Here is a 12,553-nt window from a genome sequence, read left to right on the forward strand (position 1 = left end):
GACAGTGTTGACTACAGAACCCCACTGTGACCCCTCAGCCCCGCCCTCACCCCCCCTCAGAAAGCAGCCTCAGGAGAGCTGGAGTTCACAGGAGGGGCACCATGGTGCATGACCAAGGTGTGGGAGTGAGGGGGGCCTTGCTTTCCAGAGAAGACTCTTGGGTCCATCTCTAGGGGCTGGACTGAGCTGCCAGTGGGTCCTCAGAGAAACTCGGGGGGCATTTAGCACATCTGCCTTTTCTTGGCCACATGTGGTTGAACAAATGGGGAAAGTAAGAGGGTCTGTCAAGGCCTAAGGCCTGAAAAGTGGATACCTTCCATAGAATATGATAGGCCCTGAGGAGGCTTGATATACCTATACACAAGCCTTTTTTTTTTTTCCCCCGGTATTAGTAACTTTTTTCTTCTTAATTTAAGACCCAGGAATCCTCTTTTTTGACCAGTTGTGCTTTTATTTTAAAGTATGAATCATGAGCAAGTAGTCATGCAGGAAACTTTATCCCCTGCCCACCCACCCACGGAAAAGGCCAGCGCCGGAAAGGAACAGAATGCAGCAGAAAATGAGTGAAGGTGGAAGAGGGGAGCAGGCAAGCTGCAGCCTTAACTTTGAGGAGCGTTTGGGAGGGAAGGGCTCCGAGTCTGTTAGCAAGAACCGAGCAGCCGGCCTTGAGCTACAGAAGACGGTCATGGCCAGTGAAACCAAACCACCTGCTGAGACTTTCCACTAGGGCTGTCTTGCAGGTGGGGCTAGGAGCTCAGGTCTCAGCCTGGTAACTGTCACACCTAGAGGTGGGTGGGAGGTGAAGGTGAGGAAAAACAGCAGGAAATGGAGTGTTTGTGGCCTAAAAGTTATCAGGATACCCTGTGACTTAGTGGAAAGACGGGACCAGGAGTCCTAAGGCCTGATTTAACATTCTGACCTTGCTCATTATCTGTGTGAGTTTGGGCAGGATGCGTAACCTTTCTGAGACTCATTTCATCTATGGAATGGGAGAAACAATACCTACTTCGGAAAGGGTGGTCATGAGGGCAGAGTGAAGGCAAGTTGCAGAGTGTGAAGCACAGAACAAACGTGAGGGGTACCTGCCTATTGATTTACATCCACATAAATAGACGCGGGGTCTAACAGGAAGAGGGGGGTCACTCATCTTCCTCCCTGTCAGCTGAAGCAAAGCCTTCCCTGCCCACCCCATGCTAATTAACTGGCTTGCCCCCTATCTCCAGCATCTCCAAGGCCACAGCTTTTCTTTCTTTTTTTTTTTTTTTTTTCTGGTGGAAAGGAGCTGGGAAATGTGGCTTTGGCCAGCGCGGGAGAAGGGGCCTTTATGTATACCAGCAAAGACCCAATTGTTACTGAATCCAAACTGGGCTGCTTTTCCCAATTATCTCCACGACTCTTCTGGTCTCCACTTTTCTGATGCCAAGTTTTAACCCAGAACAAAAGCTCCCGTCGGGACTGATTTATAATCCAGATCTGCTGACGGGGCCCTAAAGTGTCCCTCCCCTCCAGGACTGCACCAGGCATAAAGTCACCACCGCAGCCTCAGGGCCTCCAGTCTCTTCACCTCTGCCCTTTGCCCCTAGCCAGGAGGTGGTATCTGTCTCCGGGTCCCAGTGGGCTGGCCTGCCTGGGGTTCCTCTGTCCACCTGCCCAGCTCCGAGAAACCAGCTGGCAAGGAGGACACCCCAGCACCGCCCAGGAGGCCGGGGCTACAAGTTACTTCTAGGAGCGGCTGTGGGCGGAGGCTGGCGGTTCGGAAGATGCCAGTTCTCCTCCAGCGTGGCTCCCCTCAGAACCCTTTCGTCTGAACATCAGGGCTCATGTCACTTGTTATTCAGTCTTCCAGGGGCACCAGAAGGAGTCATTTCCTGAGGGTAGGGTCTGTGCAATCGGAGTCCAGGGTTGTCTTCGCCGGGAGCTGGCCGGGGGGCGCTGAGCAGGTCCCTCCGCCTGGAGCGTGAGAAACAAGGGGCAGAAGGTCTCGGGGAGACTTGGGGGGTCTTACTGGCTGGTGAGGCCCGTTCCAGTCTGGTCGCAGGGGTCAGTGGGAGTTGGGGCCAAGAAACGGAGAAGAATTGGGGGCCAAAAGACAGACCACTCTGGTCCGCCCCGAAAAGAAGCCTCGGATACTCGCCCTGAACTGGCCCGCACGCCTTCGTTCCAGTAACCTCAGCGTGGGGATCCCCTTAGCCCCATTCCCGAGCCCGGCCGCCCAGCCTGCGCGGTTGGCCTTGGGGGACACTTCGGAAAGACCCGGTGAGTCCGACTCCCCAGTGCCAGGGCCAGGAGTCCCTCCCCCGCCCCACCTCCCGGCGCGGTGGCGCAGCTCGCGGCTGCAAGGCGCGGGGCGGCAGGGCACGGGGAGGGGCGGGGGTCCGAGCCCCCGGGCGGGGAGCGGGTAGGCGTGCGGGTCGCGGCGGGTCGCAGCCCCCTCCGGGGCGGGCCTTCGCGGCCCGCCCCCGACCTCCGTCGAGCCCCCCCGCCTGACGTCAGGGGGGAGGGGGCGGAGAGCCGCGGCCGCGGCGGAGAAAGAGCCGGCGCCCGCCGCGGTGGCGCGGGGAGCCCGAGCCCAGGGGCGCCGAGCCGAGCCGGGCCGAGGGGCGGTGGCAGAGGGGCAGCGGAGCTGGGCGGGCGGGCGCGCGCGGGCGGCGGCGGCGCGCGGGCAGGGGCGGACCGTGGTCGGAGCCGAACGCGAGGGCGGCGCCCAGGGATTCAAGCCGCGAAGAAGAGGTGAGTGAGGCCGGGTTTGCTTGGGATCGGAGCCAGGGGCTCCGGGGTCGCCGCTTTGTCCCCCGACTCGGGCGGGGGACGCCGCACGCGCGAGGGACGGGGTCTGGGGGCTCAGGGAGGGGCGGCGGCGGGGACAGCTGTCCGCCCGAGCGCCTTTCTGCGCCCCCCGCGGGCTGCTTGGCGGGGGCTGGGGACAGGGAGAGCGGCGCCCGCCGCCACAGGGTCCGGAGGCGCGGACTGGTCAGGGGCAGCGGGGCTCAGGGAGCGGGGTTCCCTCGTGCAGTCCGGTCCGCGGCCGGGATCTTCTCCAGGCCCCCGAACTGCCCCTGGCTCCCCCACCCCCGACGGAAAGTTTGGGGCGGGCTTGGACGGAGGCCGATGTTGTGGGATCGGATTTCCCTGCCGCGGCCCCCCGGCCGCGCGCCCGCTCCGCTGGGGAGGCGGGCTGTCCTGGAAAGCCAGGCTCCTGAGCCGCGCCGCCCAGTCCCCGGCTGGAGCGCTAGCCCTGCAGCCGCGGAGGCGCTGTCCGCGGCCCGCCGCTCTGGGTGGGCAAGGGTGGGGGGCGCGCCGCCAGGAGCCCGCACCCCTCTACACACCCCCACCTCCGGGGCTGCTCCGGGGAGGAGCTGTGGCGGCAGAGCCTTGGAGCGCGCCGCGGGGTCCGGCCCGGGCCTGGGGTAAGGGGCCGAGGGAGGGCTGGGGGTGTGTTGGGGGACGGGGGTGGTGGTGAACGCATCTCCCGCGCCCCCCCCGCCCTTCCCGCGCTGGGTTACTGGGCCGACAGGGGGCGTCCGCAGGCCGGGCTCCGCCACGCTCCCAGCGCCGCCGCTTTGTTTGCCTTCAAATCCCCGAAGCTGGGGGAGGGGAGAATCCGGGGGGGCGGGGGGGACCCGGGACGGGGTCTTGGCGGGGACCCTTTGTTTTGGGGTGAGCATAGACCCAGCTTCTTTGTCTCTGTTCCCGGCATTGGAGGGCTGGAGCAGTGGAAATTAATCCAGATGGCCTGCCCTGGCCGGGGTCCTGGGGGCGCGATCTCTGAGTTGGGAAGGTTCGTCAAGACCCCGGGAGAGCGCAGCAGGCGCCGGCCCTGCTCGGGGCGCCCTCCGCGGTCCAGGAGGAACCCCCTGGCGCTCCCCAACGGGTCCTCACTTCCCCCCAGCCCCCGCCTGAACGCGCTGCCGGGAGATCCCTGATGAGACCGGAGCCGGCTCCGTTGTTCCGCCGCCCCTCAGCCCTAGGGCTGGTGTCTCCTAGGATCCTGTGCGAGGAACAGGATGAGGCCCCGGTCATTTCCACGCCCATCCCACCCACTTCCTGCCTTCCTTCTTGGGCAACAAAGGGGCCTCGGGAAGCGGGGCCCCTCCAGCTCCCGGACCCACTTCAGCCCTGTGATGTGGAACGGGGTTTGGGGCTCTGCCCGGCCATTGTCTGCTCTGGGGGAGGCAAGAGGCTGGGGCCGGGACCCCCGCAGGCCTGATGCGCCGAGTCCTCCCTGGGGGTCTTTTCCAACCTCCTGCCCCACCGCATGCTTATCACCCTGCTGAGGGGTTTGCGTCTCAGAATTAGGTCTTGGAGCTGGCTGGAGCCCCAGTAGGGCCAGGTCCTGCCTCCAGAGGTTATTTTAAGAAATCTTTCGAATCTATCAGGCCTGAGGCGGGGAGGGGGGGTCCCCTTTTTATTTTCTTAAACAACTTCCTGTTGAAGAGAAGGAGTCGGGGAGGGCCCGGAGGTTGTCCGAGTGTCCAAGTGTCCGCTCTTGCAGCTGACTTAGCTCTCTCCCTCCCCCCAGGGAGACCCCATGGTCCCTTTGGAGGCTGTAGAGGCTGAGGCCAGGTGTCGGAGGGGACTAGGTCTCTGCTCCAAGGCCTGGGGCACGGGGGAGTCCTGGGGAGGATGGATCTGGTCTTCAGTCCTGTCGGTGCCTCCTGGTACGGCTTGTGTGGGCCCCCTTCCGGTCTGTTTTCTCTGGCTGTGATTCTGACCCTTTCTTTTCCCCCAGCAGGGCAGCTGGCCTGGAGCTAAGCGCCAGGGCGTGTGCCATGGCCATGCACTGGGCCGTCTGGCTGCTGGCAGTGGGACTGTGGGGCCTGGGCATTGGGGCTGAGGTGTGGTGGAACCTGGTGCCCCGGAAGACGGTATCTTCTGGGGGTGAGTGCCTGGAGGGCGGGGAGCGGGAGGCCAGGAGGGACTCCTGGGGGAAGAGGGGTGCTAAGGAATTGCCCTCTAGGACGTGCCAGCCGTATTCTGCAGTCGGGCTCAAGGCCCACTGATGTATGTGACACAGCTTACTGAGGAATGTGAGTGAGTGGCCCTAGGGACCCAGAACTGGTAGTCCAGGCCAGGACCTAGAGGATCCCTCCTGACACTTAGGACCTGGCTCAGCTGCCCCTGTTATACGAGAGAGAGTGACCATTCTGCATTACTCTCCCCATGCCTCACTTCTGGAATTATCGCGAGCACTGAGAGCCTAAAAAGAGAAACCTGGGTCAGGATGGGCATGAGGTGAAGGGTGTCACTGCCTGCACCCAAGTCTTTCCAGCTCTCTGCCCCCAGGAGCCCCCTTAGCAACCCTGATACAATAGACGTCCCTCTGCTGCCCTGACACTCTGCTGTCTGGTGGCCCTAGAGTGGGGGGGGTGCGCACGCATGCACGTGCTCGCATGGGGGGACGGCAGACCTGACAGCCCTTCTGTGCTCACACACCTGTCTGCGGAGGTGATGTCAGGTGTTTGTATCATCTGTGTGCTCTGGGGGCCCAGGATGAGCTCACCTCCCACAGGCTCCTCTCCATGCTAACGAAGCCTTCCCTTGCCGGCCTGTGTCTGGGCCCGTCGTTGTCTCCAAAGAGTGAGGCTGGTTCAGAGGGACCCTGAGGACAGGTCGGCAGCTGTTCTGGGGGCTGACGTAGGAACCCTGTGACTACGCGAATACCATAGCGCACTGCTTGGCGGATGGCAACAGGGCTTCCCAGCCCTGAGGCTTCAGCGCCATCTCTGGTCCCCAGCTTCTGGTTTCCGCTGACCTCCCTGGCCTGGCCTCCCAGCCCGATTCCATCTCCTGCCGTCCCTCCTCAGCCCATAGCCGGCTGTGCTTGTATCCCTAACAGCCCGGATTTGGGTCTCACTGGAGGGAAGGGTTTCCTAAGTCAAAGGAGTGCTCACAACTTCTGTCCGTCCTACCCTACTGGATCAGGGTCCAGGGCCTGGCTGGACCCTGGTGAGGGCAGCAGGCAGCAGAGCAAAGAAGGAAGCAGCAGCTGAGGAAGCTGGGAGGGGGGAGTGCTGCTGACCCTGAGAGTGAGAGCCGTTGGTCTGATGGCTTCCTCTGACCGGAAGCTGTGGCTGAGATATCCTTCCTTCCTCCTCCCCAGCCCAGATTTGCCTCCGCCCCGGCTGGGAAAGGCCAGGGAGGCCTGGGTGGAGCTGTCAGAGCCAAAAGCCTGTTCAGAAAATGCCCTTTACTACCAGTCAGGGGGCTTGGCTGGCATCTGCCTGTGGGGTGCTAGCTCTAATGTGGGGACCAGGGGTGACCATCGCATAGAGGAGGGCTGATTTGGGGGTGGGGGGGCCTCCCAGAGTCCCAGGAAGGTCCGCTCACCCCATCCCTGCTCTTTCTGGCCTTGTCCCTGCAGAGCTGGCCACGGTGGTGCGGCGCTTCTCCCAGACGGGCATCCAGGACTTTCTGACGCTGACCTTGACCGAGCAGACCGGGCTCCTGTACGTAGGGGCCCGGGAGGCCCTGTTTGCCTTCAGCGTGGAGGCTCTGGAGCTGCAGGGAGTGGTGAGAGGTGGGGGAGCGGGAGGCACGCGGGGGTGAGAGAGGCAGGACCCGGAGGGGCTTCGCTTGGCCAGGCTGTCCCCTCGGCTCAGCTGCCCCCCACCCCATTCTCCTCGGTGAGCATGTTGCTTCCCCCGAGTCTGCAGCACTTACTGGGTCCACTGCGTTGGGGCAGCTGGGGCTTCTGACCTCTGCTGGAATAAGCTCCCAGAGAGTGGGGACCGTGTCTTCTCACTTGGCTTCCCCACGTTGCTGCCATGGGCCCTGCTAGTAGCACATACTCAGTATGTACCTGTGACATTGCTGACGTGTCCCCTCCCTGCCCCCAGATCTCATGGGAGGCGCCAGCTGAGAAGAAGGCGGAGTGCACCCAGAAAGGGAAGAGTAACCAGGTGGGTGCTTGGGACACTGCTGGCAGGGGCGGGGGGCGTGGTGCACACTCTTTCCCCAGAGCCCCCTTTGACCCAGTGCTGGTCTGGGTCCTTGTGTCCCCATGTCCGGGGCCCTCATACTTTAACTGACGCCTCTCTCTCCCCAGACGGAGTGTTTCAACTTCATCCGCTTCCTGCAGCCGTATAACGCATCCCACCTGTATGTCTGTGGTACCTACGCCTTCCAGCCCAAGTGCACCTACATTGTGAGTGCCGCTCCCCTCCCCCAGCCCCCTCGACCGATCCCCGTCGCCTTCTCATCGCCTCTTCCCTTCCCCTAGGACATGCTCACCTTCACCCTGGAGCGTGGCGAGTTCGAAGATGGCAAGGGGAAGTGTCCCTATGACCCAGTTAAGGGCCACACCGGCCTCCTTGTGGGTGAGTGGCTGTCCCGCTGCAGGTTGGGGGGTTCCCCCAGGACTTGTTCCCAGTCCGGGGCTGTGTGGCCTGAGTGCAGCTGCACCTCGCTTCTGGTCCGGCTGACCCCCTGTCTCCCGTAGACGGGGAGCTGTACTCGGCCACGCTCAACAACTTCCTGGGCACGGAGCCCGTCATCCTGCGGATCATGGGGCCGCACCACGCCATGAAGACGGAGTACCTGGCCTTCTGGCTCAACGGTGAGCCCCGAGGAGCCGGCCAGCCAACCGGGCAGCCGTGGGTGGGAAGCGCCGCGAGGGCCCAGCGCCCGGGCTGACCCTCCTCCGCTTCCCGCAGAACCGCATTTCGTGGGCTCCGCCTACATCCCGGAGAGCTTGGGCAGCTTCACGGGGGACGACGACAAGGTGTACTTCTTCTTCAGCGAGCGCGCCGTGGAATACGACTGCTACGCCGAGCAGGTGGTGGCCCGCGTGGCCCGAGTCTGCAAGGTACAGACGCCCCGCGGCGGGCGGCCCCGGGAGCGCGGCGGACGGCCCTGGGAGCCCGGCGGGGCTGACCGGCAGTGTCCCCTCGCTGTCCCCCAGGGTGACGTGGGGGGCGCGCGGACGCTGCAGAGGAAGTGGACCACGTTCCTGAAGGCGCGGCTGGTGTGCTCCGCGCCTGACTGGCAGCTCTACTTCAACCAGCTGCAGGCTCTGCATACCCTGCAGGACACCTCCTGGCACAACACCACCTTCTTCGGGGTTTTTCGGGCGCGGTGGTGAGTTGGCTGGGAGCCCTTGGGGGTGGGGAGGAGCGGGTCCGCAGGCTGGGTCTGACAGGGACAGGCCCCGGGGGACGTCCAGGCGCCTGGCCCCTTTGCAAAGCCCCCCGCGGGAGGCGGGCCGTGCTCTGTCCCCGGTGGCACTTGGAGCCGCCGTCGCGTCACGTGGGCCCGTGACCTTCTTGTGCTTGGGCCCTGCCTTCCCGCTGCACGCCCGGAGCTGTGGTCGCCCCAGGCCTGACCCTGGGGGTCCCTCCCTTGCTGTGACAGGGGCGACATGGACCTGTCAGCAGTCTGTGAGTACAAGTTGGAAGAGATCCAGAGGGTGTTCGAGGGGCCCTACAAGGAGTACCATGAGCAAGCCCAAAAGTGGGGCCGCTACACCGACCCGGTACCCAGCCCGCGGCCCGGCTCGGTGAGTCATCCGGGGCAGGGGCGCGCTTGTGTCCTCGCCAGTGCCCTTCCCGCCAGGCTGATAGCTCCCTCCTCTCCCTCCTCTCCCCCGCCCCCAGTGCATCAACAACTGGCACCGGCGCCACGGCTACACCAGTTCCCTGGAGCTGCCCGACAACACCCTCAACTTCATCAAGAAGCACCCGCTGATGGAGGAGCAGGTGGGGCCTCGGTGGGGCCGGCCCCTGCTGGTGAAGAAAGACGCCAACTTCACCCAGCTGGTGGCCGACCGGGTCACGGGGCTCGATGGAGCCACCTGTACAGTGCTGTTCATTGGCACAGGTGGGCCCAGGGGGCGCGGCAAGGCCGCTGGGGACTGGGCGGAGGCCTGTGTGCCCCGCGCGGGGAGAGCCTCTTGCTCTTTTCTTTACACCTGTCCTCCCCCACCTCCCCACAGGAGATGGCTGGCTGCTCAAGGCCGTGAGCCTGGGGCCCTGGGTCCACCTGATTGAGGAGCTGCAGGTGTTTGACCAGGAGCCAGTGGAAAGCCTGGTCCTGTCCCGGAGCAAGGTAGTAATCAGGCCCCACCCACCACTGTCCCCAGGCCACCCCTGGTCGTGTGCTTGGCCGGTACAGGGGTGGGGAGATGCCTGAGCCACCTCGAGTAGCTTGGGGCGCGGGTCCCAGGAATGAGAGCGCTAACGGAATCCGCGCTCTGCGGGCGTTATGTTTTCTATATAGCCTGGTCCTGGCGGCCGGGCGTTATGTTTCATATATAGCCTGGTCCTGGCGGGGCTGCGTTCCCAGAACGGGGCCGTGGCAGCTGCTCTGTGCGCTCTCTTCAGGCCCCTCAGGGTTGCGCTGTGCCTCTTCTCTGCCGGTGCCACTGTTGGCCCGGCCTTGTGCTGTGTCAGTTCGTGATGCCCTCGTGACGTCGCCTTGCCGACCGGCCCGTTGCCCTCCAGCCCTGCCCCCTGCCTCCGGCGGCTTCAGCCGTTCCCCGAAGTGCTGCTCTCACTTCTGCTCTTGCTCTGCTCTCTTCTGGCGAACCTGTGGCACCTTCCCGCGCGCGCCTTTCACCACCTGTGGTGGCGGCTCAGGTTGTTTCTCCAGAACGTGGAATAATGGCAGAAACAAAGTCTGTGGTTGAAGAAACACACAAATTGGCAATCACCATTCAAACAGAGGAAAACGCCTTTTGCTCTGCTGGTGCTATTGTGAGGCTGACGGGCCCTGCGGAAACTGAACTTCCTGCGCTATTTATACTGTCCTGGAGTGAGTGAGTGAGTGAGTGAGTGTGTGTGTGTGTGTGTGTGTGTAGGGGTGTGTGTGTGTGTGTGTGTAGGGTGTGTGTGTGTGTGTGTGTGTGTGTGTGTAGGGGTGTGTGTGTAGGGGTGTGTGTGTATAGGGGTGTGTGTGTAGGGGGTGTGTGTGTGTAGGGGGTGTGTGTGTAGGGGTGTGTGTGTAGGGGTGTGTGTGTAGGGGTGTGTGTGTGTGTAGGGGGTGTGTTTGTAGGGGTGTGTGTGTGTAGGGGTGTGTGTGTGTGTGTGTGTGTGTGAGATTACATTTCTCGGCCTCACAGGTTCGCTGTTCCTTTCTAATAAGGTCACATCTGTAAGATGCTTAGGATTGCGTTTGGCCTGCAGTAAGCCCTCCGTGCATTCTCAGTCCTCAGATTTCCCTCCTCAGGACTTGAGCGCAGCCCCCTTTCTCTTTTGGGCCCCTTGTGCCCCCTGGCCAAGGTCTGAGCCGCCCCCAGGCCGTGTCCGGGCCTGGCTCACCCCCCTCCTGTGCTTCTCTGGCAGAAGCTGCTCTTTGCGGGCTCCCGCTCCCAGCTGGTCCAGCTGCCCCTGGCCGACTGCGTGAAGTACCGCTCCTGCGCTGACTGCGTGCTCGCTCGGGACCCCTACTGCGCCTGGAGCGTCAACACCAGCCGCTGCACGGCCGTGGGCGGCCACTCCGGGTGAGTGGGGCTCTGCGCGTGCTGGGACCAGCAGGGAGGGGAGGGGGGCTAGAGCTGGGACGCTGATGGCCTCTGCTTCCCCCACCAGGTCCCTGCTGATCCAGCACGTGACAGTCTCAGACACCTCAAGCATCTGTAACTTCCGGGGCAGTAAGAAAGGTGAGCTGTCTTTTTTAGTCCCCCTCCCAGGGTGGTGGGCCTTGGGCCAGAGCTGAAGTGTCTGCATCCGCCCCCCGGCCTGGGTTTCCTGCACTGACTCTCTGCTCTGCTTTCTCTGCCGTTGCAGTCAGGCTCACGCCCAAAAACATCACGGTGGTGGCAGGCACAGACCTGGTGCTGCCCTGCCGCCTCTCCTCCAACCTCGCCCATGCCCGCTGGACCTTTGGGGGCCGGGAGCTGCCTGCAGAGCAGCCCGGCTCCTTCCTCTACGACGCCCGGCTGCAGGCCCTGGTGGTGATGGCCGCCCAGCCCCGCCACGCCGGGGCCTACCACTGCTTCTCGGAGGAGCAGGGGGCCCGGCTGGCTGCCGAAGGCTACCTGGTAGCAGTGGTGGCGGGCCCGTCAGTGACCCTGGAGGCCCGGGCCCCCCTGGAGAGCCTGGGGCTGGTGTGGCTGGCCGTGGTGGCCCTGGGGGCCGTGTGCCTTGTGCTGCTGCTGCTGGTTCTGTCCCTGCGCCGGCGGCTGCGGGAGGAGCTGGAGAAGGGCGCCAAGGCAGCCGAGAGGACCCTGGTGTACCCTCTGGAGCTGCCCAAGGAGCCCACCAGTCCCCCCTTCCGGCCCGGCCCCGAGACGGACGAGAAACTCTGGGACCCCGTGGGCTACTACTACTCGGACGGCTCCCTCAAGATCGTTCCTGGACACGCCCGGTGCCAGCCCGGCGGCGGGCCCCCCTCGCCGCCTCCTGGCATCCCCGGCCAGCCCCTGCCTTCTCCAACTCGGCTCCACCTTGGGGGCGGGCGGAACTCCAATGCCAACGGATACGTGCGCTTACAGCTGGGAGGGGAGGACCGGGGCAGCCTCGGGCACCCGCTGCCCGAGCTCGCCGACGAGCTGAGACGCAAACTGCAGCAGCGCCAGCAGCTGCCGGACTCCAACCCCGAGGAGTCCTCGGTGTGAGGGTCCCCCTCCAGCGGGGCGGCGTGGGAGGCGCGGCTCCTACTTTGCACAGGCACCAGCTACCTCAGGGACATGGCACGGGCACCTGCTCTGCCCCGGACGGACCCTGCCCGGCACCGCCCGGCCATGAGGACCTGCTCTCTCAGCACGGGCACTGCCACTTGGTGTGGCTCACCGGGGCACCAGCCTCACAACAGAGGGCACCTTCCTCCTCTGTGAGGGGCTGTGAATCACAGACGCACGGGACCCCAGCAGCCAAAACCTTTCAAGGCGGAAGTTGGAGACGTGGGTGTGTTTGTGTACATACATGTGTGTCTGTGGACGTGTGCACGTATGTGTGTGTGGGTGTGTGACACAGTCTTCCTGTTTCTGTCAAGTCTTCCCTTGGCCTGGGGTCCTCCTGGTGGGTCACTGAAGCTATGAAGGGGAAGGGGTTGTATCACTTTGCCTCTCCTACCCCCGCCTGTCCCCAGTTGGGGGGCAGCCATGTACATACGGGGGTGGGCTGGGCAGGGTGCTGTGCCCCTCTGGGGGAGTCCAGGGCTCTGGGGTGGGCCTGGTCCTACTCCCAGGGCTGTGAATGTTTTCAGGGTGGGGGGGGGAGATGGAGCCTCCTGTGTGTTTGGGGGAAGGGTGGGAGGGGCCTCCCGCTTGGCCCTGGGATTCAGTGGTATTTTATACTTGTCCTCCCTGGCGGGGCTGGGAAAGGTGGTGTGGGGGGAGGGGGAGGGGGAGGGGAGGAGAGGGCGGGCATGCTGTGGACGCGGCACATCCTCTCCCAGCCCCAGGAGGAGGGCTTCTCACAGTGTAACTTATTGTGTCCCCACGTATTTATTTGTTGTAAATATTTGAGTATTTTTATATGGACAAATAAAATGGAGAAAATGAAACTTCCTGTCACGGAGATAAGACATTTGGGCCAAAACCTTCTGGGTGCCAAGAGGGAGACTCCCTGTGGGTTGAGTGGGGCTGGACTGCCCCCCTTCTCAGTCCTGGGGCAGC

The 12,553-nt window shown here is 63.6% G+C and overlaps 1 protein-coding gene across 4 annotated transcripts; it reads left to right on the forward strand.

Moving 5' to 3' along the window:
* Positions 1-2,141: 2,141 nt before the first annotated feature.
* On the forward strand, positions 2,142-12,442 carry SEMA4C (semaphorin 4C). Of its 4 annotated transcripts, none has more exons than XM_027128916.1 (15): positions 2,142-2,256; positions 4,730-4,878; positions 6,362-6,510; positions 6,837-6,899; positions 7,046-7,144; positions 7,220-7,316; positions 7,439-7,555; positions 7,653-7,804; positions 7,901-8,076; positions 8,350-8,494; positions 8,592-8,814; positions 8,930-9,042; positions 10,278-10,435; positions 10,524-10,594; positions 10,722-12,441. In XM_027128916.1, the coding sequence occupies exons 2-15, from the start codon at positions 4,770-4,772 to the stop codon at positions 11,549-11,551; spliced, it is 2,502 nt and encodes an 833-aa protein (XP_026984717.1). In that variant the 5' UTR covers positions 2,142-2,256; positions 4,730-4,769; the 3' UTR covers positions 11,552-12,441. The 4 variants fall into 4 exon arrangements, with proteins under 4 accessions (XP_026984717.1, XP_026984718.1, XP_026984720.1 ...); XM_027128917.1 differs by having other exon boundaries at positions 2,144-2,256; positions 4,733-4,878; XM_027128919.1 differs by lacking the exon at positions 2,142-2,256 and adding an exon at positions 2,296-2,730 and having other exon boundaries at positions 4,733-4,878; positions 10,722-12,442.
* Positions 12,443-12,553: the final 111 nt, after the last annotated feature.

Source organism: Aethalodelphis obliquidens, unplaced genomic scaffold, assembly GCF_003676395.1.
Source record: "Aethalodelphis obliquidens isolate GAN/ISIS:26980383/991018 unplaced genomic scaffold, ASM367639v1 scaffold35, whole genome shotgun sequence".
NCBI classification, from domain to species: domain Eukaryota; kingdom Metazoa; phylum Chordata; class Mammalia; order Artiodactyla; family Delphinidae; genus Aethalodelphis; species Aethalodelphis obliquidens.

Excerpts from the sequence above, each read along its gene's own strand:
- SEMA4C (XM_027128916.1), top strand. The coding sequence starts at position 4,770 with ATGGCCATGCACTGGGCCGTCTGGCTGCTGGCAGTGGGACTGTGGGGC. Across the intron at positions 7,556-7,652 it reads CCTGGCCTTCTGGCTCAACG|AACCGCATTTCGTGGGCTCC; the intron begins GTGAGCCCCGAG and ends CGCTTCCCGCAG. Across the intron at positions 10,436-10,523 it reads GCCGTGGGCGGCCACTCCGG|GTCCCTGCTGATCCAGCACG; the intron begins GTGAGTGGGGCT and ends TTCCCCCACCAG.